At 40.2% G+C, this 25,076-nt stretch overlaps 1 protein-coding gene across 1 annotated transcript in view; it reads left to right on the top strand.

The window, feature by feature from the left end:
• FRZB (frizzled related protein) overlaps nt 1–24,861 on the top strand; it is a 41,500-nt gene extending 16,639 nt beyond the window's left edge. The window contains exons 2-6 of the mRNA XM_082262098.1: nt 841–900; nt 15,211–15,276; nt 19,128–19,332; nt 21,509–21,572; nt 24,312–24,861. Coding sequence (XP_082118224.1) covers nt 841–900; nt 15,211–15,276; nt 19,128–19,332; nt 21,509–21,572; nt 24,312–24,407 — 491 coding nt within the window. The 3' untranslated portion in view covers nt 24,408–24,861. The remainder of the gene's footprint in view (nt 1–840; nt 901–15,210; nt 15,277–19,127; nt 19,333–21,508; nt 21,573–24,311) is intronic.
• The last annotated feature ends 215 nt before the right edge of the window (nt 24,862–25,076 follow it).

A 25,076-nucleotide genomic window follows, 5' to 3' on the forward strand; every position in this document is an offset into this window, starting at 1 on the left:
GTAGTCCGGATCGAATGACACCCAGGGACATTTAACTCAGTGGACTGAGGATAATATGAGAGTGTAGTGTCAAGCACCCGCCTACTGAGGAAGCATCACCACAGTACTCTGCTCTTACAGAGTAATAATGCAGTCAGTGCCACTGTCTGCATCATTGAAGAAATTGTAAAGTCTCGTTTTTTTTTTTTTTTAAATAATAGACATGTTATATTTACCTACTCTGTGCAGTGGTTTTGCAAAGAGTGGCACCGGTCCTCCTCTTCCCGGGTCTATGGCTGGAGCTCCTGGCCCCTCCCTCCTCTTGAGTGCCCCCACAGCAAGCAGCATGCTATGGTGGCACCCGAGCCGAGTCACAGCTCCCTGTGTTCATTCAGACATGGAACCATGACCCAGCCCTGCCATTTTTCTCTCCTGATTTGCTGACTGACTTTGATTGACAGCAGCGAGAGCCAATCGTGCCCCCTGCTGTCTCAGTCAATGAGGAGTGGAGCCCTGGGCAGCTGAGACACTTCTGCAATATCGCTGGATAAAGATGGGGCTCAGGTAAGTATTAGAGGGGCTGAGAGGGGCTGCTGCACACAAAAAAACCTTCTGCTTTTACAATACTTTTTAAAGACTACACTGCTCCATCCATATTAGTAACCTTTAGCAAATTATAAGTATTTCACATTTGTTGGCACAATTCATCAAATTGTGAATAGTTGCTTTGGGAAGTATAGGAAGTTCTGTTGGGAAGTATTTGCTAATAATAATGACTCCTGAAAATGTGATGAATAATTATATGAAAAATAATCGTGCATTTGATAATAACAAAACTCCTGCATGTTTTTATCTTTCCAGAACCAATGCCTGACTTCTCGATGGACTCAAACAATGGGAACTGTGGTGGAGCTGCCAGTGGTGAGTTTATTTTAATCTAAATGCAAAAAAATTCTGACCTATATTGTTCTCATTACCTGGTTTTAGTGGGTAAAATGTAGGTAAATGACAAACTTTGAAAGTTTGAAAAGCATTACTATTTATCTTCATTTCATTTAAGCAATATGCATAACACATTATTTATAGAGAGCGTATTAGCCATATTCAATAAAGAGTTCTTCCCAAGCAGGGGCGGACTGACCATTCAGGGATTAGGGCACTGCCCGAGGGCCCAGGGTCAGTAGGGGGCCCCATGAGAGGCTACACACTACAGAAAGAAGCCAGGAACTTCCATGCAGGCTATGCTGTGGTAGATATTTAAGTTCCCACTCTATGTGGCTGAGCTGCAATTTGTAGGTGGGGCTTTGTGTGGCTTGAGTGTGGACACAGGGGGCCCCATGATCTTTGATCGCCCGGGGCCCCATGAGTTGTCAGTCCACCCCTGTTCCCAAGTGTACTTTTCTAAAGGAGTCAAACAGAATACAGTTTACTGAAATCAGACCACTACAAAACGAATGCAAAATTTTATAAATCCACTCGCACCAACAATTGAAGCTAAGTGAATCTAAGTTTAATCTAAGTGAATATAAGTGAATCTAAGTGAATCTAAGTAATCTAGTGCTCACAGCTTCTGTTCCAAACCTAATGGTAAAGCAATGTTATATAGTCCTTAAGAGTGATATACTCTATACAGGCAACAGCGCTTGCTGTAAAGTAATATGAATCTATTCAAAATGACATATAATGCTGTGCTCAAAACAAGAATAATGTTAGAAGTAAAAGAAATGCTTCTTAATTAAAAACCCACACCTAAATAAAGTAAACACAAAACTGTTTAAAAATATTAAGTGAGAAGGTCCCAAAGGTAATTATCTGTGATATTCCGTGTGAAAAATTCTTCCTGCAGTGATCGACAGATTTTTCCAAAGATAAACCCCAGAGAGAGGAGGGCAACACCATATGTGAGCAGTAAAGGTAAGGTCCGCACTCACCAGACGTTGTTGACCCTCCATACGACAAAAGGATCAAAGAAAGCTTTGGCGGTCTCCATGACCAGGGTAATTCCTCCAGCCGGTCCCCAAATCTGCCTTCTTCACGTGATCAAAGATTCCAAAGGGGAGGTACTGTTGTGACAGGTTGTTTGTAGGTGGAACGCACACTGGCACCCAACGGGTCCGGCTTCCACTGCTGCCATTGTACACTGTGGAAGCCTGCACAGGAGGCTTTTTTAACTATCCTGTATGCGCAGCCCACTATAGGGGCTTTTAATAAAGGCATTCAGTACAGTTTTACACTATGAGGAGTCCATTCTCCATTTTTGTTCCCTCTTTTTACCTCACCGCAAGGAAGGCAGATTTGGGGACCGGTTGGAGGATTTACCCTGGTCACAGAGACCACCAAAGCTTTTTTTGATCCTTTTGACATATGACAAGGAGGGTTAATAACGTCTGGTGAGTGCGGACTTACCTTTACTGCTCACATATGGTATTCCCCTCCTCTCTGTGTGGGTTATCTTTGGAAAAGTCTATCATTCACCGCAGGAAGAATTTTTCACACTGAATATCACAGAGGATTACTTTTAGAATTTTCTCCCTTAATATTTTGACTGTAATTTTTAAACAGTTTTGTGTTTACTTTATAATGTGTGGATTTTTATAGGAAGCATTTCTTTTAATTCTTACAATATTCTTGTTTTGAGCACAGCATTATATTTCGATTTTTATAGATACCTATTACTTTACAGCAAGCCCTGTTGCCTGTATAGAGTATATCACTCTTGTGGACTATATAACATCATTACAAAATTAATCCTTATTTGGTATGCGTTACTAACATTACATTATCTCTAATGCTGAAACCTTTTGTTTTAGTTTTGAATAGAGTGTTAAAACCCCTGCCTGACCCTCCTGGATAACTTAGATCGCTTCTTCGGGCATTATAAAGCCTATCAAATGGATCTAAGTTGTACCAAAATCTTTCACCTTTAAAAACTTAAGTTAGCCAATAAATGGTATCACTTAAACTCCAACCTTTCTGTAAAACGTACACGGAGAACTACTATGTGTACTACTATGCATACCTTTCTATTTGAAATACATATTACCAGGGTCAGACAAGTCTTGGGAAACATGAAGTCGGTGCACCCTAAATAATGACATCAAACTCCTACTTTTATGCCACTAATGTTGCCCAATGGAAATACATGTCCCCAGCACCTGACTCCTATATGAGATCTTCATATTTATTTATAAAAATAATAAGTTGAATTGAAATTCCCTTTTTTGACCCCTCTGTCATGTAAATATTGGTGATCAAGTAAACCTATTCCATTAAACCTGCTTATTTGTTCCTTCCCACTCTGTAATCACCCTGTCTTAATCTCATTGTCTCTGCATACCATAATTGTACTTCTGACTCAGCTCATGTTACTTGTGACTGCTCTTTAATTATGCTGAGACCTGATATCTTTTACGTGAAGAACCTGGCATGATTAAAGGTGGCTGGAAGACAGCTTTATTACTTTTATTTTGACACTTTTTGGCTGTGAAGATTTGTTGGCTCATTTGTTATCTGGTTCCCTAACATCTACGTATGTAGGAATTATTATTTGTTTCTGATCAACAAAGAATATATATATATATATATATATATATATATATATATATATATATATATATATATGTATATATATATATTTTTTAAGATCATTTTTATTTAATGTACTAGCAATTGATTGGAAACTGGGACCCTAGTGGTAGCAGATTTATTGTTTGTTCACAATTTGTAACCTTCCCATGTGTTCAGGATACACGTATACCTTTGCTGGTAGTACAAAAAAATATTTTAATGCTAGAGAGTACTAAAGGCTGCATAATGCGTATCTGCTACTCAGGATAGGGGACCTATTATTATACAGGATTTATATAGCGCCAACAGTTTGCGCAGCGCTTTACAATGTGGGGGAAGACAATACAGTTACAGTACAATTCAATACAGGAGGAATCATAGGGCCCTGCTCGTTAGAGCTTACAATCTAGAAGGGAGGGTCAAGTGAAACAAAAGGCAGTAACCGAGGGGGATGGGCAGATGGATAAAATGGAGGTAGAGTTGTTAGGTGTGGGTAGGATAGGCTTCTCTGAAGAGGAGGGTTTTCAGAGATCGTCTAAAAGCTAATAGAGTAGGACATAATCGGACAGATAAGGGTAAGGAGTTCCATAGGATTGGAGAGGCTCTGGTAAAGTCCTGGAGGCGAGCATGGGAGGAGGTGATAAGGGAGCTAGAGAGCAGGAGGTTTTGAGAGGAGCGAAGAGAGCGATTAGGTTGGTATTTTGAGACTAGGCTAGTGATGTAGTTGGGGGCTAAGCTGTGGATGGCTTCTGTCCCTTATTTTCTTGCTGTGTGATCATGTTATATTCAGTTTAAAATAGATGTGACCATAAACCTACAGACTGAGGCAAGCCATAAATGAATTGTTTTTTTTTTTTCTTCCACCAATGGTGGAAGGAAAGAAAATTTCTCGATTTCCCCATCAATACAGTCAGTCTTGATGGAGGAATCCCGCCCGCAGAGCTTTTGTGTTCTGCCAGCGAGGTGGCGCAGGGAGCCTTCATGGGCGGGAAGATACAATGATTTGGATCTACTTGGATACAATGAGCCTGCCCATACGTGGATCGAAATTCATCCCGTTCCTGCTGAAGTAGTTGAATCTTGATCCATGTATGGCCGCCTTGGGCCTGTATTCCAAGTTTGCATCATGGGCATATGAATGGGCTGCTATATGCGCAACAAATGCAGCAAAATAGGATATGCACTTTTTTGGGCGTTGAGTTTTGTGAGTTTTTTTAACCCTGTGTTCTGCCTTGTATGGGGTGACATAACAATAAATGGCATGTGTTTTTCCTAAATGTGCAGATCACAAAACGCTACGTGTGAATGCAGTCTAAGGCCCCTTTCACACATACGGTCCGTTCAGTTCATCAGTTCAGTCATGTCAAAATGTATCAGTTTTCCATCCGTTTTTCATCCGTTTTTCGTCAGTTGTCATCCGTTTTTCATCCGTTGTCATCCGTTTTTCGCCCAATCCGTTTTTTTGACGATGAAAAATAGGGCATTCATCCGTTCAAAAAAACGGACATTGATGGAAGCGGATGAAAATGGATGTTAACTGATGATCATCCGTTGTCATCCGTTTTTACATAGAGATACATTGATGTCCGTTTTTCATCCATCAACGGATGGATGAAAAACGGACAATCGGACAGCATGTGTGAAAGGGGCCTTAGACTGACATTGCACTAGTAGAATTTGGTTCCAAAAATTTTCGTTTTCAGAATGTTTATTTCATTTTCTAATGGATAGTGAGCTCAAATCCATACTCGTTCTAGACCTTAGGAACAAGATGGAAATTTTCTCTCTAACAAAGGAGAAAAGGTGGGATTTTTCAGTTGAGAAAAATCATACATATTGTAATGCATATTTTCCAGGCACAAAATAATTCTGCTTAATACGTCTGGGATTCCATTTAAGTAACAGGTCCAGATGAAATTTTAAGGACTTTCAAACAAATTCAGTTGACACAATAATAGCAAGATCAAATACTCCGATAAACGATTCTTCTAAATTTATATACAAACTTTCAAACAAAATTCTACCAGTGTATGGTCAGCTTAACACTTCTATATCTTTGTAGTGGGATGCTCATCCACACTAATTTAGATATTCTTTATATCAGTAACAATGGTCAAGAGAATTAGACACTCACCAATATATTTCCATCCCAGATGCTTTGTACCACAGACCTAGCAACAGCCTAGAAGCAGGCTCATCCACCGCAGAGACTAATTAAAATTACCTTTTTCAGCAGATATCTCGCTCATATATATGAGCACTCTAAGGCTCTATTCACACTTGTAGGACTCCAAAGTTGCGCCACCTTTGGAGTGCAACTTTGATGCAACCTTGACGCAACTTTGATGCAACTTTGGATGGGTGCAACTTGGATACGATTTTGGCTTTGACCAGTGATAAAGGACAACTGTTACATTGTATAACTTTCAGGAATGACTTTCATGCAACTTTTGAGGGTTAACATTAAAATCTTTGGCCCTCAAGTTGCATGAAAGTCAGACCAAAGTAGTGCATGACCTTCTTTGTAGTTGCTGCAACTTTAAGTCGCACATACACTATATTTTCCAAAGTTTTGGGACGCCTGTCTTTACACACATGAACTCTAATGGCATCCCAGTCTTAGTCCACAGGGTTCAATATTGAGTTAGCCCACCCTTTGCAGCTATAACAGCTTCATCTCTTTTGGGAAGGCTGTCCACGAGGTTTAGGAGTGTGTCTATAGAAATGTTTGACCATATTTCCAGAAGCGCATTTGTAAAGCCAGGCACTTATGTTGGACGAGAAGGCCTGGCTCACAGTCTCCGCTCTAATTCATCCCAAAGGTGTTCTATTGGGATGAGGTCAGGGGTCTGTGGAGGCCAGTCAAGTTGTTCCACCCCAAACTCATTCATCCATGTCTTTATGGACCTTGCTTTCTGCACTGTTCAAAACCATTTGGTGGAGGGGGGATTATAGAGTGGGGTTGTTTTTCAGGGGTTGGGCTTGGCCCTTTAGTTCCAGTAAAGGGAACTTTTAAGGCATCAGCATACCAAGACATTTTGAACAATTTCATGCTCCCAACTTTGTGGGAACAGTTTGGGGATGGCCCCTTCCTGTTCCAACATGACTGCACACCAGTGCACAAAGAAAGGCCCAAAAAGACACGGATGAACGAGTTTGGGGTGGAGGAACTTGATTGATCTGCACAGAGTCCTGACCCCAACCTTTGGGATAAATTAGAGCGGAGACTGCAAGCCAGGACTTCACATCCACATCAGTGCCTGACCTCACAAATGCACTCCTGGAAGAATGGTCAAAAATTCCCATAGACACACTCCTAAACCTTGTGGACAGCTTTCCCAGAAGAGTTGAAACTATTATAGCTATAAAGGGTGGCCAAATCATTATTGAACCCTAATGACTGAGACTGGGATGCCATTAAAGTTCATGTGCGTGTAAAGGCAGGAATTGCAATGCTTTTGGTAATATAATGTATCTATATACCCAATCAAACACAAGTTAAATAAAAAAACACCATTTCTTTTGCACATGATTGGATGATAGAAGTCAGCAAAGCTTCTCCTCATTCATTAAGCTCTGGGAAAAATTCCCTTGCAAAGTGAACAATCTGTTTGCTTTTAGTATATCAACCCTTTATATTACATTTTCTGAGGTTGATCTGGTCTTCAAAAACAGAGATGATGCCCATAGCTACAGTATATAATGACCTTCCGGACAACGGCAAATATAAAGACTTCAGATTTCACCTGTAGCAGTGGTAAAGTAAAAAAGCCTGGGATAATTAATATAGGTTTTGTTATTTATTTTGGACAGTGTTTAGCCTATCCAGCAATTGTATGTTAAATTGTAGGATGTCATGGAGCCAGTCCACAGCATTTAGGCTTAATTTGTCTCCCTACTTCTGTGACTTGACAATCCAAGCAAGTAGGCACTCCTGTGGTGATCCATCTCATTTGTCAATATTTTACTATTTAATGATATATATCAACTCCATTTATATATTTAAACCGCATTTAAATAGAGAATGGGAATGAACCCCCTTTAGGCCAAACAGACCAGCTTTGACATATTGCTGAGATGACGCCTTACCGAACCTGAGACCTGCAATTTTCCTGATGGGGAGAGGAAGTGGTCTGAAATCCAGACCAGCAGAGAACCAAGGTTACATTTTCATCCAAGATAAACTCTTTTTTTCTGTCTTAATAATGCTGTCTTTGTTCATTCATTTCTGCATAATTGTACATTAAACATTGTAACCATTTTTGGTCATTTGGCACAGAGACCTCAGTGAACAGTGCCCAGATATGTTTGGACCAGAGGCGTCTGTCGGTAAATGTGAAAACTATGAAATACTGAAAATGTAATATTCCTGTAAATTATACAAGCCTCTGCTGATTGAACAGATGTAAGCCTACACAGAGCTGCACTGACCATGGGGAGCTCACCCAACATGCTCTGAACACTGGATGCTTGTGAAGGGTGTGAGAAAGATCGTCCAAGGGTCTAATCCTTCTGGAACAAATGACCACTTTCTATGTACAGTCAAATAAAATTTGCAGCTAGTCACAGAAATAGACTGTTAGTAATTAATATTGTATTATATCCTAACCAAACCTATTGTGTCATTGTGGTTTTAGATAATAAAGTCCAACACACGTTAATCCTTTTTTTAAGTTTTGCATACCATGGGGAAGAGAGAACCCTCTGTCTGTGCCCCTGTTAGGAAAATGTTCCCTTCTTTGACATAAACATCTTAATATAAAGTACTTCTTTAAAGTGGAGTTCCACCCTATTTTTATACTTACCTCCATCTTCTCGCTCCGGGTCACCTGAAAAAGAAATGGATAATCGCATATTTTTTTTTTTTTTACTTACCTCGTAGCGAAGAAAATATACTTACCTTACTTCCTTCTTCCTCCTTCCTCGGCCGCGGCCCGTCGTCACTTCCTGGCTCTGCAATGATTCCTGGGAGCTGGACGTCATAGCTCCCAGGAATCATTGCGCTTGCACCGGCCCCGACGTCAGTTCCGGGTCGCGCGCGTCATCCCCTTCTAAACAGCTTCTGGGCATGCCCAGAAGCTGTGGAGGGATGACGCGCGCGACCCGGAAGTGACGTCGGGGCCGGCGCAGAGCATCGTGGGACCAAAGAAGGCGGAAGAAGACGCCGAAGAGGACGCGCTGGCTTCAAGCTGCCCACATCTGAGATGGCAGCGCTGGACAAGACGTTTGCAAGGTAAGTATTTGTCCTAACAGGTAAGTGCAACCCGGGACAGATCAGAGGCTAGCCATTGTGGAATGCACTAGCCCTGACTGTCCCGGGGGTATTAAAAAAAAAAAAAAAAAAATCCAGGGTGGAACTCCGCTTTAATAGTATGTAGAAGGGGTTGAACCTTTGTTAGGGTCTTTACTAGTGATCGACCACCAAGGTGACCGATTTTGCCGATATTTCGGGAAAGTGCTTGTACCAGAATGATGCCTGCAGCTAGAGGCATCACCCTGGTACCGGTGTCCATAGCCGACGGTCGGCTGTCTTGTAATTATTATTATTCAGGATTTCTATAGCGCCAGCAGTTTACGCAGCGCTTTACAATGTTAGAGGGAGACAATACAGTTACAATACAATAAAATACAAGAGGATTAAGAGGGTTGTAATGACAACTGATGCGGCTGAGAAGGAGCGGGAGGGCAACCAGCCTGCACGTCCGCCGAAGACCCGATCAAAGCCGCATTCTGCTCTGATCGGGTCTCCATCGGGTACTCGTGCCAAATTAAAAAAAATGACAGCATTCAAAACAGTCAAACCTAGCGTTTTGAATGCTTTTAAGTGCAGAAGAGGGGTTTGGGGTCTTTTAGACCCCCAGATCCCTCCACAAGAGTACCTAATGAAAAACATTTTTTTTTAAAATGTACACAAATATTGGCCAATTTCGGCCGATAACGATACGCAATGGCCAAAATATCGGTATCGGCAACGAAAAACTGATATCGGTTGATAACTAGTCTTTACTGACAACTTGTACTGCATGTTGATTGTAAGCGAAATCTCTCCAATAGCGGCACTGCAGTTAAAACTCTTCTCTGACTAAAATAAATTGAGTTGGATTCGAGATTTACGTAGGCGAGGCTAGCCTACTCTGGGTAGCTGAGCACTAGATAATGCATATCAGAGGTAAGAATGGAATTATTAAAGGGTTTGATCTGATTTTAAAACAAGTGATCCCTTTCCACTGTAAATAGATAGCAAAATTAGAAGTTGATAGTCACTGGAACAGGAAGTAAGAAGTGTTTTGCAGTGCGGGCAGTGGAAGAGACGCATACTTACCTTGTTCTTTATAGGTAACTTTTGGCATCGGCATTGACATTTTTACTCAAGTCATTTTAAATTTATTTTTAATGCAAACCATGCAATTAGGTGGACTTGACCTGGCAGAATCTTGAAGTTACAGTTCCGGTATCATGGAGCCCAGATTGGGAGAGGGAGAAGCAGCACAGGGTGCCAATAAGTGCTCACAAAGAGCATTCTGAAAGAAAGACCAAATAAAATGACAGACAGATGGGCTTATCAGGTTGCTACGTTTCCTTTCACTGTCCAATCACAGGCTGGAGATGGGAGGGCTTGACCTTTAAGTGTTATTGCAGCAGAATCAAAATGGGTCTTCTGACCTGCCAGACAGTGACTTGCTGCACCACAAGGCAGAGCTATATAAATCATATTTAGATATAAGTCATAATTAGAAGGGCAGGGATACAAATCCTTTGGCCAGTAAAAAAGCTCCCATATGAGTAATTGTTTAATATGTGTGTTTAGCTGTATGTCTAGAGTCCAGCTTTAACAATAGCTTTGACAAAAAAAACCTGGAAGCTGATTGGTTTTTATGCAGAGCTACACAAATTTTGCACTCTCCGGTTTTAGTATATCAACCCTATTGTTTGATGAGTATGGTGTGGGGGACCCGGGTGGCCTGTGCATAGACATGGCAAACGTTTTTTGTAAAGCCTTTCTATGAGAGTAGAGGCTGTTCTAGACACAGAGCGAGGGAGATGGCAACTCCATATTTTGGAATAGGATGTCTAATAAGCTACTTTAGGTTTGATGGTCAGGTTTCCACCAACTTTTGTTCATAGTTTATGTGTCATATATACTAAACAACCACTTTATTAAGTACACCTGTTCAATTGCTTTGTTACACAAATTGCTAATCTGCCAATCACATGGCAGCAACTCAATGCATTTAGGCATCTAGACGTGGTAAAGACCACTTGTTGAAGTTCAAACCGAGCATCAGAATGGTGAAAGAAAGGGGATTTAAGTGACGTTGAACATGGCATGGTTGTTGATGCCAGATGGGCTTGCCTGAATTAGTGATCGACCAATATCCTTTTATTTATCGCCTATACCGATACCTATATTTTGGTCATCGGATATCGGTATTGGCCGATATCTGCCGATATTTTCGGACATAAAATTTTTTTTTTTTTAAATGTCTACAGGTAGAGAGGTCTGGGCGTCTAAAAGACCCCAAACCCCTCCTCTGCACTTAAAGCATTCAAAACGCCAAGTTTGGCTGTTTTGAATGCTGTAAGATTTTGACATCACATCCGGGTACTCGGCGGCGGCGCCGAATTCAAAGAAATGGAGACTCAGTCAGACGACGGTGGTGCAGATGGAGACCCGGTCAGACAGCGGCGGTGAAGGTAGGATGCCCGGGTCTCCCTGTGGGACAGGAGACCCGGGCGAGCTGGGGGGACGTCCCCTTCCACTCCTTGGAATGACAGCTGAGCGGCTTCTCAGCCGCATCGGTTGTCATTACAAGACAGCTGACCGTCGGCTATGGACGCCAGTACTGGGGTGATCCCTCTAGCTGCAGGCATCACCCCGGTACATGCACTTTCCTGAAAGATCGGCAATATCGGTAAATCGATTCCGATATATATACATATCGGCCCTAGATATATCGGCTTTTCCGATAATTGGTCAATCCCTAGTCTGAATGTTTTAAAAACTGCTGATCTACTAGGATTTCCATGCACAACCATCTCTAGGGTTTACAGAGAATGATCCAAAAAAACAGAAAATATCCAGTGAGCGGCAGTTGCGTGGACAAAAATGCCTTGTTGATGTCAGAGGTCAGAGGAGAATGGGCAGACTGGTTTGAGATGATAGAAAGGCAACAGTAGCTCAAATACCAACTCGTTACAACCAAGGTATGCAGAATACCCTCTCTGAATGCACAACACATTGAACCTTGAAGCAGATGGGCTACAGAAGCAGAAGACCACACTGGGTGCTACTCCTGTCAGCTAAGAACAGGAAACTGAGGCTACAATTTGGATAAGCTCACCAAAATTGGACAATAGAAGATTGGAAAAACGTTGCCTGGTCTGATGAGTCTCGATTTCAGCTGCAACATTCAGATGGTAGGGTCAGAATTTGGCGTAAACAACATGAAAGCATGGATCCATCCTGCGCTGTATCAACAGTTCAGGATGGTTGTGTAATGGTGTGGGGGATATTTTCTTGGCACACTTTGGGCCCCTTAGAACCAACTGAGCTTCATTTAAATGCCACAGCCTACCTAGGTATTGTTGTTGACCATGTCCATCCCTGTATGACTACAGTGTACCCATTTTCTGATGGCTCCTTCCAGCAGGATAATGCTCCATGTCACAAAGCTCAAATCATCTCAAACTGGTTTCTTGAACATGACAATGAGTTCACTGTATTTCAATGGCCTCCACAGTCACCAGATCTCAATCCAATAGAGCACCTTTGGGATGTGGTGGAAGGGAAGATTCACATCATCGATGTGCATCCGACAAATCTGCAGCAACTATGTGATGCTATCATGTCAATATGGACCAAAATCTCTGAGGAATGTTTTCAAAATCTTGTTGAATCTATGCCACAAAGAATTAAGGCAGTTCTGAAGGCAAAAGTGGTCCAACTCGGTACTAGCAAGGTGTACCTAATAAAGTAGCTGGTGAATGTACATGTTAATTTTATATACATTTTGTGGGCACAAAGGTTGTTGGAAAAGCACAGTTAAAGCAGCATAGAATGATAGAGCAAAAGCTGAAAGTCGGTGCAGTTGTAGCATAAACTGTGCTATGTGTACTCACCATAGAGTCAACATCAATTTTGTACAGTATAAAATATCTGTAAATTCCAGTGTTCATGAGCCTTAGGGGTTGAAAAAAGTACTGCCTGTACTTTCAGCTCTACTTGTGTTTCAGTATTATGTAGAATCTCTCTTCTGCTTTTATTCTTTCACGATGTACAAATGTTGAACATTAGGCGTTTTGTGCAGGAAACTGCACATTTCTTATAACATTGGCATTATAAACAGATTAAAGGATAGCTATGCTGCTGCCCTGGAATGTTTGATGGAGCACAAAACCAGCCCTAATGAATTCTCCCGAGAAGCCATGCACAAGAGCTGGCACAATGTGTGGGGTTACAGTACTATAGACATAGTAGCCACTTGGTGAATTTCAATGAGCCACTCTGGTTATAGAAAGAGGTTTTGGGAGTGTAGTGAAAATTAAAGAAAAAAATTACTTCTGTTTTATCAACCTGTAAATGGATTTTTACTTCTCATTTACACAAATAACAACATATAAGGTCCTGCTTAGAGAAATCATTGAATCTGATAGCATTTCTTAAAATGCTGCAATTATTATGTGATGTAGAAGTCATGTATTATCTTTCATATCAGAAAATTTATATAAATTGTTTTATGTGGATAGAGTTTATATAAATACTACAAAAAGACAAAAAAAAAAAACAAATACCTACAAAATGCAACTATGCAGTACAGGCATACCCTACTATTAAGTACACAATGGGACCAGAGCATGTATGTAAAACGAAAATGTACTTAAAGTGAAGCAATACCTTTTTTCTCAATGCATGTCAATACACTAGCTCCATAGGAAATCTTGGTCAGCTTGACATGGCACTGCTCCCAAACCATAAGTGACAAGGACACCAAGCATGGGGAGCATGTTAAGGGAATCCAGGACTATGACATGGTAGATTACTTAGGCAAGCTGGCCGGCCACAAATAGGATATGTTGTAGTCCTGGGTCACCTCTCGGTGCTCTCTAAGTTTGGTATCCCTGTCACTTATGGTTTGGGAGCAGTGCCATGTAAAGCTGACCAAGATTTTCCATAGACGCCAATGTTAAAAACCAGGAGTAGTGCCATGCCAAGCTGACCAGGCTGTGTCTGTACTCGCGAGTGTACGTAAAACGATGTATGCCTGTAATCAATAATAGGAATCAATTATAAGTAATCAATAATAGGTAAGCAGAGGTTTGTTTTCATTGTTAGACTTTCTGTGTAGATGCTTATCATAACTATTTATAAATTATCTTTTTAGTCTGACAGCCCTATATATCTTGAAACTAAAATTGAATTGGTCATCATGGGGTTCATTTAAATATGAAGTGGCACTGTAATGGCCCTGCCCCTTCTCCCTCCCCCTATTCTTTCTCTTAAATATGATTGACATTACAGGCGTGGTTACAGCCCAGTACACATTCAGTTCTTGAAATTACTATTTGCATATGAGATTACTGGGGCCACTGAATTTTACTGTATGAGGTACCAGCTGGGAAGGCAGAAGGGGGACTTTTCTAGACTTGAGACGTGTACTAAAAAGCAAGGGCAGCTTTTAACATCTGGCCTCCTCCACTCTTTACAAATTGTTGCCTGATATTTGTACAAGAAAACTCTAATAGAAAAAAGTTGGAAAATAATACCTCCAACTTTCACTTTGGAGAGGGTAATGTCACAATCCTTCCAGCAAGAGCCTAGAAATGCTGATTATCTCAGATCCCATGAGAGGATGCTACAACACTGTGCAGGAGGCAAGAGCTCTTTTTTGTGGGATTTGGGGCACTCATCTTTCCCAGGATCTCATCAGGAGGATTGTGGTGTCACCCTTGCCTAGGTGCTGCAGCAAGCAGTAAGAGGTTTTATAACTTCTAAGGGACAGGGGAGGCCTAATGGAATTAGAGGACCTTGCCTTTTAACGGAAGGGCCAGCTTTAACTTCACTTACCTGCACATCTGAATGTGAAATATTAACATGTGATTTTCACAAAAGGTAGCCTTATGCATTTTTAGGCTACGTTCACATGTGGGCGTAGCGGATCAAGGGGCAGAATCACAGCGATTCTGCCCGCGATCCGGAATCATTGCAAATCGCGGGATGCCTGTGCCATGCCCGTGATTTGCAATGCACCCCAAACGCTGTGCGATGTTGCCATGATTTCCGCCTGCCGAATCGCTGTAACATTGCGCAAACAGAATCGCGGGACGCATGACGCCCAAAAGAAGCTCTTGTACCTTTTTCGGGCGTCATGCTTCCTGCGATTCTGTTTGCGCAATGTTACTGCGATTCGGCAGGCGGAAATCGCAGCAACATCACACAGCGTTTGGGGTGCCATTGCAAATCACGGGCATCGCACAAGCGTCCCGTGATTTGCAATGATTCCGGATCGCGGGCAGAATCACAGTGATTCTGCCCGTGATCCGCTACGCCCACATGTGAACGTAGCCTCAAGCATTCAGTTTGAATTACAGGGGGTTGTGATTGGTTTACTTTAAATAAATAACTTTGATTCTTTGTTTTTTTAAACTATTTTTATTTTATTTTAGAGCTTTGCAAATGTAAACCTATGAAAGCCTCACAAAAGACTTACCTGAAAAGCAATTACAACTATGGTAAGTAGGCACTGTATCAAATGTGGGAACAGCAAGATTTATAATGAAGGTATACTGGACAGTCACTGAAATATCTAGAGGATATTTAAAATGGACATACACACCATGAGCAGTTTTGATAAAAAGCATAAAACAAAACTTTACTGGACATCAAAATACATAAAGTTCCTTACACATAAAAGTTACCATAGACATTACCAAGACTCAAACGTACACTCCTATTCCCAATATCCCAAAGAAAGGTCAAATAATACTTAAGCCCCGTACACACGATCAGATTATCGAACGATCTGTCGTCCGTTTTTTGTGGCATGCTAGTCTGATGTGGAAAGTGAAGAGGTTATTTTCATATGAATTTTCCCGTACGACAGAATTCTATTTCAGAAGTGATGTCATGTGTTGGGTTGCTTTGTATGTGTTCTTTCGTCTCTGAGCATGCCTAGACTTGCTCTTAAGATTTTTTTCCGTCTAAATCTGTACTAATGAGACGAAAATCGGACGTTGTGTTGACGGAGGACAAACATTTTATAGCCTGCACATCAGGATTTTGTCAGCCGAAAAGTCGGAGTCGGCTGTCGAAAGCACCATACTAACAATCCGAAAATCGGCAGATCGGTCGTCGGACGAAATTTCCCTTCCGAATTTCTTATCATTTGTACAGGGCTTTAGCTCTGGCAACAGCTTGCACTCGATATCTGGAACAGGACAATGAGGTCCTGGCTGCACCTTTCTACAGCTCCAAACAGCGAACCTCTCAAAACGAACCTCTCTTTCCCCCATGCTAGAGACTCTATTTAAAGTCCTGTAGACCAGAGACCACCCACAGTTTGTAAATATTCCTGCTGACCACTCACAGGTTGTTTTGAGGGTGATGTCAGCAAAACATGGTTGCACTTCCCCCAAAACCACATGGTCAATTGGATATGCAGCAGCCATCTTTACACACAACGTCAAAGCTCTCCAAACCACCTGTGGGTGAGAGATATATTTTTACACATGTATGGGAACATTTGTCATGAATCAGTTAAAAATATCCACAACTGATTCAGGCACCCAAAGTAGGCTTTTAAAGTTACAGTCAAAATGACACTCAAAGACAGCAGAGCAAAGCTCCGGATGTGCATATAGTCACACCTTTTATATATCTGAATTTACTGATCCAAGATATAGTAAGCAGAATCTGTATTCATAAAGTGTGAGGTAGAGCTTCTTCTTCCTCATCCTGCTTCCTGAGCCGCCCTATTTATCTTTTCATTTGGTGAGTTTCCTCATTGGCCTACAGGCAAGCTTGGAAGGTAGGATTGGGGTTAAGTCAATCGAATGTATAAATGAATACAAAGCTGTATTAACTCATGTTTTCTTTTATGTCTGCCTGGAGTTCAGCTATAACAGCGTGTCTCCCAAATTACTGTTTCTCCATTTGTGCATTTTTTGCGCTTTAATAGCTTTTATTATGGTTCTAAACCTCTAGTTAAGTACATCTCCAGAGACATTAAATAGATATGAAAGTACACCTTGATACATCTGCTTTGTATCTGCTTGCAAAAGTATGTAATTGCAACACTTATCATGTTCTTAAAAGTTGAAAAAGTACTGTCAGTTCTTATGTTATTGCCTTGGGTGGCTCATTGTCAACTGGCGAGCCTTATTTATCTCTTTTTAGGAGCACCCCTGCCATGCGGAAAAAGTCGTTTTTGATTTTCCATCCTGCCTACTGATAGCAGAGGTGGGCGGGGGTGGGGGGAACAAGCACAACTGGAACTCACCGCCAGTCTCTGCTCATAACATACTAAACGAAAAAAGCAAAAATACACATACACGTTTTTTGTTTTTTTTTTTTAACAGTAGATGTGAAACTCAACCAGTAGCAGTATATCTTTGTTGGAAGAATACCCAGACAGGATACTGTGTGGTGGAACTAAAGCCTAACTCCAGTCATATGTTAAATTTAGTTTTGAATAGAGCAGTTAGGGGTTAAAGTCTCTGTCAGGTTTTATTTGCCTAATGAAAAAATGCTCCCCCACACTTTCTGTAAAGACAGGAAGTGATGGAAAATTTCTCCAATGGGTACACAAACGATAACACGTTTTTAATAAGGTGGAGAAAGATTAAAATGTCTGACAATTTTTTTTTTATTGCTGTCCGTGTAGTAAAACCACCCCCTTCATTTTATGTATGTTATGGGGACAGAAAATGAAGAAAACTCTTCTTAACCACTTGCCGACCGCCGCACGACTATTTACTTCGGCGGTCAGCCCCTCACAGGCAGAGCGACGTAGGGCTACGTCGCTAGCCTGTAAGGGTCTAGGGAGCGAGCGCGCGCCGCCGGAGGCGCGCTCCCGCGTGGTCACGGACCCCCCCGCACGTGTGACCTTCGGACCCGATGTCCGCCGGTCACTTGCGATCGTCGGGTGGAGAGGGAGAAAGGCAGGCGGCTGATGTAAACAAGCCGCCTGTCATTCTCCCCTGTGTAGGAATAGTGATCATACGGTTCTACTATGTAGGACCGTTGATCACTGTTCCTACACCTCAAGCCACAGCCAATAACAGTTAGAATCACGCCCCTAGGGGCACACATAACCCCTCCCTATCAAAAAAAGTTAACCCCTTCACTGCCAGTGTAATTTTACAGTAACAGTGCATATGTATAGCACTGATTACTGCAGTAATGTCACTGGTAACCCCAAAAGTGTCAAAAATGTCAGTCAAGGGTCCGATCTGTCCGCCGCAATGTTGCAGTCCCGCAAAAATAATCGTAGATCGCCGACATTATGCGTTAAAACGAAAACAACAAAAATGACAAAAATCTTTCCCTTTGTTAGTAAACGCAATAAATTTTGCGCAAACCAATCAAAATACGCTTTTTGCGATTTTTTTTTTACCAAACATATGGTAAAAAAAAAATTGGCCCAAAATGTTAAAAAATTTTGATTTTTACTTTTTTTTGGGGGGAATTTCATATAAAAAAAATGTGAAAAATATTGTTATTTTTGCAAAATTTACGCTGTTTTTTTGTTTATAGCGCAAAAAGTAAAAATCGCACAGGTGATCAAATACCACCAAAAGAAAGCTCTGTGGGAAAAAAAGGATGCCAAATTTGTTTAGGTACAGCGTCGCACGACCGCACAATTGTCCGTTAAAGTCACGCAGTGCCGAATCGCAAAATAGGCCCTGGTCAGGAAAAATCATCCGGGGCTTAAGTGGTTAAGGTTCACAGCCCGAAATAAAAGCCTCCTAGAACAAATACATTTTTCTTCTATATTTCCATGTTCTGTATCTTCATTGTTCCATGACTGCACTAAAGACTCCCTGAGCAGATCATGGGTCCTTCGGATGTGAGAGTTGTCTCAGCAAATACCAACACCCTGAATCCACCCCAAGATCCAGTTCCAGCTGTTAAAATATTTGTTAGCTGGCGACAGCATCATTTTAGTGGAACTAAAAAACACTTCAATAAAAAAGTGTAAAGCACGGAAAGGCCTTCTTGAAACAGACAGTATCTGCATGTTTCAATTCTATCAGAAATACAAAACATTAGGGGTTATTCCTCATTTTTGGATAGTGTGTGCAAACATGCCCCTGGGCCATTTGGATCAATGACACCGCAACACTTTTACAAAACTCATGGTGCCTCGTGTGTTGTGCTACATTAAAATGACGTCTGTCCTGTTTTCACATGTTTTGCTTTGCACTTTAGCCCATTCAACGCAACGTACCTTGCAGAACACAGCTTTTTGGTGTGAATGGGCCCTAACACTGCATGATTTTTACTATACATTAGTTCCATGAATGACAGAAAGATAACTTTGTAATGTTTTTGTGCTCATTGTCTGTTTTTTTCACAAATTTAGTAATTCGAGCCAAAGTTAAAGAGGTGAAGGTAAGGTGCCACGATGCCACTGCAGTGGTAGAAGTGAAAGAGATTCTAAAGTCTTCCCTGGTGAACATTCCAAAAGACACCATCACCCTGTACACAAACTCTGGCTGCTTGTGCCCAGAGCTGCTCGTCGGTGAGGAGTATATCATCATGGGCTATGAAGACAAAGAGCGTGCCAGGTAAAATACCTATCACCAGCAAGCTTGTTCAATAAGGCAGTGTAATGAGAAGTGAGGATATGCAAAGTACAGTGGTCTATAGTAAACCATCAGAAATTAGCTCTTAAAGTATATATATATATATCTATAATTATATATATATATATATATATATATATATATATATATATATATACATATATATACACACACACACACACACTATATTACCAAAAATATTGGCCTGCCGTTACATGCACATGATTTTTATTGTCATCCCAGTCTTAGTTCATAGGGTTCAAAATTGAGTTGGCCAACCCGGCAGCTATAACAGCTTTATCTCTTCTGGGAGGGCTGTCCACAAGGTTTAGGAGTATGTCTATGGGAATGTGTGACCATTCTTCCAGACGGTCTATGGGAATGTGTGACCATTCTTCCAGAAGCACATTTCTGAGGTCAGGCACTGATGTGGACGGGAAGGCCTGGCTTACAGTCTCTGCTCTAATTCATGCCAAAAGGTGTTCTATCGGGTTGTGTTGGGGGCTCTGTGTAGGCCAGTCAAGTTCCTCCATCCCAAACTCGCTCATCCATGTATTTATGGACATTGCTTCGAGCACTGGTGCACAGTCATGTTGGAACAGGAAGGACCATCCCCAAACCATTCCCACAAGGTTGGGAGCATGAAATTGTCCAAAATGTCTTGGTATACTGATGCCTTAAGAGTTGCCTTCACTGGAACTAAGGGGCCAAACCCAAGCAGTGTGAACCTGGGCTCAAGGAAAAGTTGCTTAAAGTATTGTTACTGATGTCGGAAACATCTACTGAACAATTTGTTTGCCAGATGTAACAGAATATGTTTTGCAATTCAGGTGCAAACATATGTGAATGTTGATAATACATTTAACATTTCTAACCAAAAAAGGACACAAACCAGCCAGTTACCAGCGTTCCTGTTTTTTGCTATTTTTTTTCTACACTGCATATACTGGTAATCAATTTTTGCTTTCTTTAAAGAGGTTGTACACCGAGAATTTTTTTTTTCTCTTCTTTACATCCTGAAAGAGAAACCCATAATGAGCTAGTATGCATCGCATACTAGCTCATTATGAAATACTTACCTTAGAACGAGCCCCCGCCGTGCCGTCCGCTTACCTGTATGACGGGCGACATGTATAGTCGCCCGTCTTCCGGGATCGCGGCATCCGGCCATCTGATTGGCCGGAGCCGCGGTGACGTCACTCCCGCACACACGCGCGGGAGCCGACGGTCACGGCACGGGGCTCTGAAGGAACGGCACGATCTGCCGTTCCTTCAGAGCGCATGCGCCAGTGACGTCACTGGCTGCATTAAAGGTAAATATCTCCTAAACGGTGCATGTTTAGGAGATATTTACAGTACCTATAGGTAAGCCTTAATATAGGCTTACCTATAGGTACAACTTCCTGAGGAGGGTTTACTTCCTCTTTAAGAAAGCAATAAACACAAAATGAGCATGCTGCATGCCATCTAATCCTGTTATGCACAACATTTGAAATAGACTGTTCTGCAGATTAGCTGCAGTAAGGTTTAGCTTTGCCCTTATTTTGCACTTCCAAACATTTTAAAAATATCATGATCGACATTTTGTTCAGATCTGATGAAGAAGGTGCAAAACCTTTGACACACATTGGCTTATATAAAAGGCATGTCCAATAAATTCTTACTTTGCTTTATAAATTCAAAGGTATTATCTGCTAAGTAACCCAATAGTCTACAGGCTTTTAAGCATGGGCACTTTGCTTTTGAGTTCCAGCTTTATGTGATCTTTTGGCAAAAGCACGAGACAAGCTGAACATTACATTTCTGGTGTGCCCTGTATGTTCTGTAAACCATGTACAGAATAGTTGCCCTGGTTGTAGAGAAGCAATATTCACAACTTGGGCAATTTTAAAAAAGAGATATAGATTGCAATTTAAAGGTGATTTTTAATAGATTAAATGAAAAAAATGACTGGTGTAGCAATTATATAGCTTATGTCAATCTTTAGCAAAACAGTTTTTCATAACCTAATAATAATTTTTTTGTGTAATGTATATGGGTGTATTTTTAATATGCAATATATTGCAATATGTGCTTTACAATTAGTTTTAAAAAGTGCTATTTATGCAGGTACGTGAAGGATTTAGTGGCTATTTTACATTGTTCTTATTCTTTACAGACTTCTGCTAGTGGAAGGTTCTTTAGCTGAAAAGTGGAGGGATCGTCTCGCAAAGAAAGTTAAGGTAAGGTAAAAATTATATTAATAAAAAGAAAATGGTATAGAGATGATTGTCTCAAATTTCTGAGCTGGGGAAAAATAAACACCTGTCTGTTCCAAGTTTTGTAAAGCCGAAACTTCTGGCAAAGCTAAAAAAAATAAGGAACCCCAGCCGTGTATAAAAATTAAAAAGCAGTTCTGACTGCAATACTCACTTCTACTCTGATGCTGTCCCCCTGTAGTACCTCTTCTTCGACACAAGATGTCTTCATTGTTCCAGGTTGAAAAATGCTTGGTGTCATTCAATCCAGAAGACTGAGGACATACTGTGAATGCAGGGTGTTGAAGATAGTGAACACCCTGTGTATCTAATAACTAATCTCTACAGTTGTTATGCAGCAAGGCTGAGTGAGGCTAAACTAAATACAAAGCTCCATTTAGTGGGTAATCTGAAGATCTATGTATTCAATAAGTAACAAAAATATGGAACCTTAAGAATTTAGAAATGCTTCAAGTAGATCTGTGGCCAGGCTAAAACACACCTTTGGTGACCTCTCCATCTGCAAGCGCAAAGCCTCAAAGTGCACTAGAGAAACACTGAAGTTGTTCAACTCTTTGCCAAGTCGTTTCTGGGAATGGTGAGTGGGTGAACTGAGCTGCTGTAATGAAACTGAAAGTGTTTTCTATTTTAAACTGAGAAATTGAGAATGAAGTATTTTACAGTGCTTCATGGTACAGAGGTCAGAGAGTGACCAAGAAAACCCAGAATCTATTTTTTAGTATGTTTGGCATTGCCCCTTTCTATATATAATTTTAATATTAACAAAAATATTATTTGCTTAAGAAATGTTATTCAGGTAGTTATGATGCCAAACATAATAAAAAATATTGATTTATGTATTACAATTTAAAGCTTATTTACTGCATATTAGGATCATAAATACTGTCCATAGTCTGGGCACAGTTTTACTTAAGTTTGAAGTTAATAGCAATATTAACTTAAAACATGTGCCTACTAAAAATGAACTGATAGAGGCTGCAGCACTGGAATTGAGGAAAGCTTGGAGACAAGGGCCACTGGAGGGGATACTATAATACCTCTTCTATAGCAGGGATTTTTCATCTGTCATTTCTGTTTTGTGACACTTTAAGCACACAATCAAACCATCAGTTTTGCTGTGGCATGTTGCTGTTGAGGATGGGGCTTATTTTATATAACAGTAATCTGACCGTTACAGAATTCGGACTGTATGAACAGTTTGTTCCAGGATATATAAATTGCTTAAATAAATATACATCTACAAAGGTGGATGTCTTATAACAGAGGTAATATATATATATATACCGTGTATATATATATATATATATATATATATATATATATATATATATATATATATATATATATGTAAAAATATGTATATATATGTATATGTAAAAAATATATGTAAAAAAAAGAAATATATATATATATATATATATATATATAGAGAGAGAGAGAGAGAGACACACACATATGTAATGGTTTGCTTTTTACTCCTTTTATCAATATTGATATTATTAATGATCATTATTATATGTTATAAATATACTTCATATTTGTTTATTATTTTATAAACTATATTATTACACACATTTATTTAACTTGCATTTTCTCTGTAAATTATTAAAAATAGTGTTAACAGGTTTCATTTACTAAGCTATAATTATGATTATATTTTTCATAATGATTATTATTTCAGATTATTATTATAACAGATTGAAAAAAAAAAAAAGAATCGTATGACAAATAACATATCTGGATGATAATAGTGAATTGAATGTCATTGCAGTACTTCAGAGAGAACGCCATAATTGGAGGAGAGGCTGGTCAGATAACTTTGATACAGTAGGTTACATGACTGGGCTCTCCTCCTGGCTTTTTGCTTTGGAGTCCCAAAACAAAGGGAGTACAATGCACATTTATTGTGTCATAAAAGTGTCTTATTTTAATAAAGCAGTGGTATTGTCGGGATAAGGCTATAATACTGATTTATATATGGATCTCTAAGCGGTGGTAACACAATTTCTGTATCCTTCAGGATGGGAAAAACATTTTTAGGTTTGATCTATCAATATGTTTATACTAATTGGAGTTACTTCTGCTTAGCCACTAGTGAGATTTAGACCTACACTAACTGAATATCTAAATCTGTTTTAAAGTCCATGGGGAAATATCTCCACTTTTAATTAGGAACAGTTTGATGCATCAGGCTCTTTATCTTACAATTAGTTATGAGCTTTGGTATGGTCCCAACCCCAAGTTCGTCTGAACTCGGATGTTAGCTATCATTGCTAGTTTGTGCTGTGAGATTCCCTGCCCTGCAGCTGATGTACACAAAAGGGGTAGGGATGCTTGTAACATCGATGACCTAATATGGGTATACCTAGGGTTTGGACTGAACCCAAGCTCGCTTCTACTTATAATCACCAAGCATTCAAGAAGGGATAGAATTTCAGAGAAAGGAAACCTCTTTAAAAGCCATTTAGATGACCCTCAACATATGGGAAAACTGGCTAAAATGGACAATCAAAAATCTTTGAATGGTTAGAAAGATTTTTTTTGCTATTTTTAAACAACTACCAATAATGTTTCAACTTTAGATATTCTTTTAGTGACTTTAATAGTTTCAGAATGGCTCTTGCTCAGTAATGGAGGTAAATTTGAAAACATCAATAACAGAATTCCCTGTGTGTAATTCCTCATATTTTTCATGTTTTCCAGCGCTGGGATCAGAAACTTCGTCGCCCTCGAAAAAGCAAGTCTCCTGTGGCACAAAATGGCAATAAAAACAGCAACTCAAGACAAATGCAGAGCTAGACTAGCAGGAGGATGTATATAAAACTCTGTGGACTTTTATACAAAGATTTGCATTGGTGGAGCAGAAAAGAAGAAATTGCACTATTGCACGTTATAACCTATTGTTTACTACAAAATATTGTAGTTGAATTTAGTTTTCTTTTTCCTCTTTTATATTTGCACGGATTACTAAGCAATAGTTTTATTCCACTTTCATTAATGTCAAAGTTGTTTGTTTATCCAAGAAATTAGCCCAATGGATGAGTAGCTTGGAGAGAATTTAGGTTAAATATGTTCCTGATTGCTTTGATGGGATGGGACTCACCTATGAAAGTTTTTCAAGGGACTATTTTGCCCACAGAAACCAGACGTTTCTCTTCATGTCATTTGCTTTCAGAGGAAGAAAACTAATGACAACAAAAACAACAAAAATGGCTCTTTCCAACACTTTCACATCTAAGGTATAGGCCATTTAGGGTCTCTTCACGCCTGTGTTTGCTTTAATGTGTGTTTTTTTGTTTTAAACTTCATGCATACTGGGTGTTTAGTCCCTGTGCATGAGACTCTGGTGTTTAGGTGTAGGTGGAAGACACAAGCACAACATTCAGTCCTGCTGTCAGCAGCCTGTAAAACCCCATGACAGAGCAAGACAGCTGCTACAGCTGGACGCAGCCATAGTGCTACTAATGT

This window comes from Pelophylax lessonae (assembly GCF_965119305.1).
Source record: "Pelophylax lessonae genome assembly, chromosome: 6".
In the NCBI taxonomy this organism is placed as follows: Eukaryota; Metazoa; Chordata; class Amphibia; order Anura; family Ranidae; genus Pelophylax; species Pelophylax lessonae.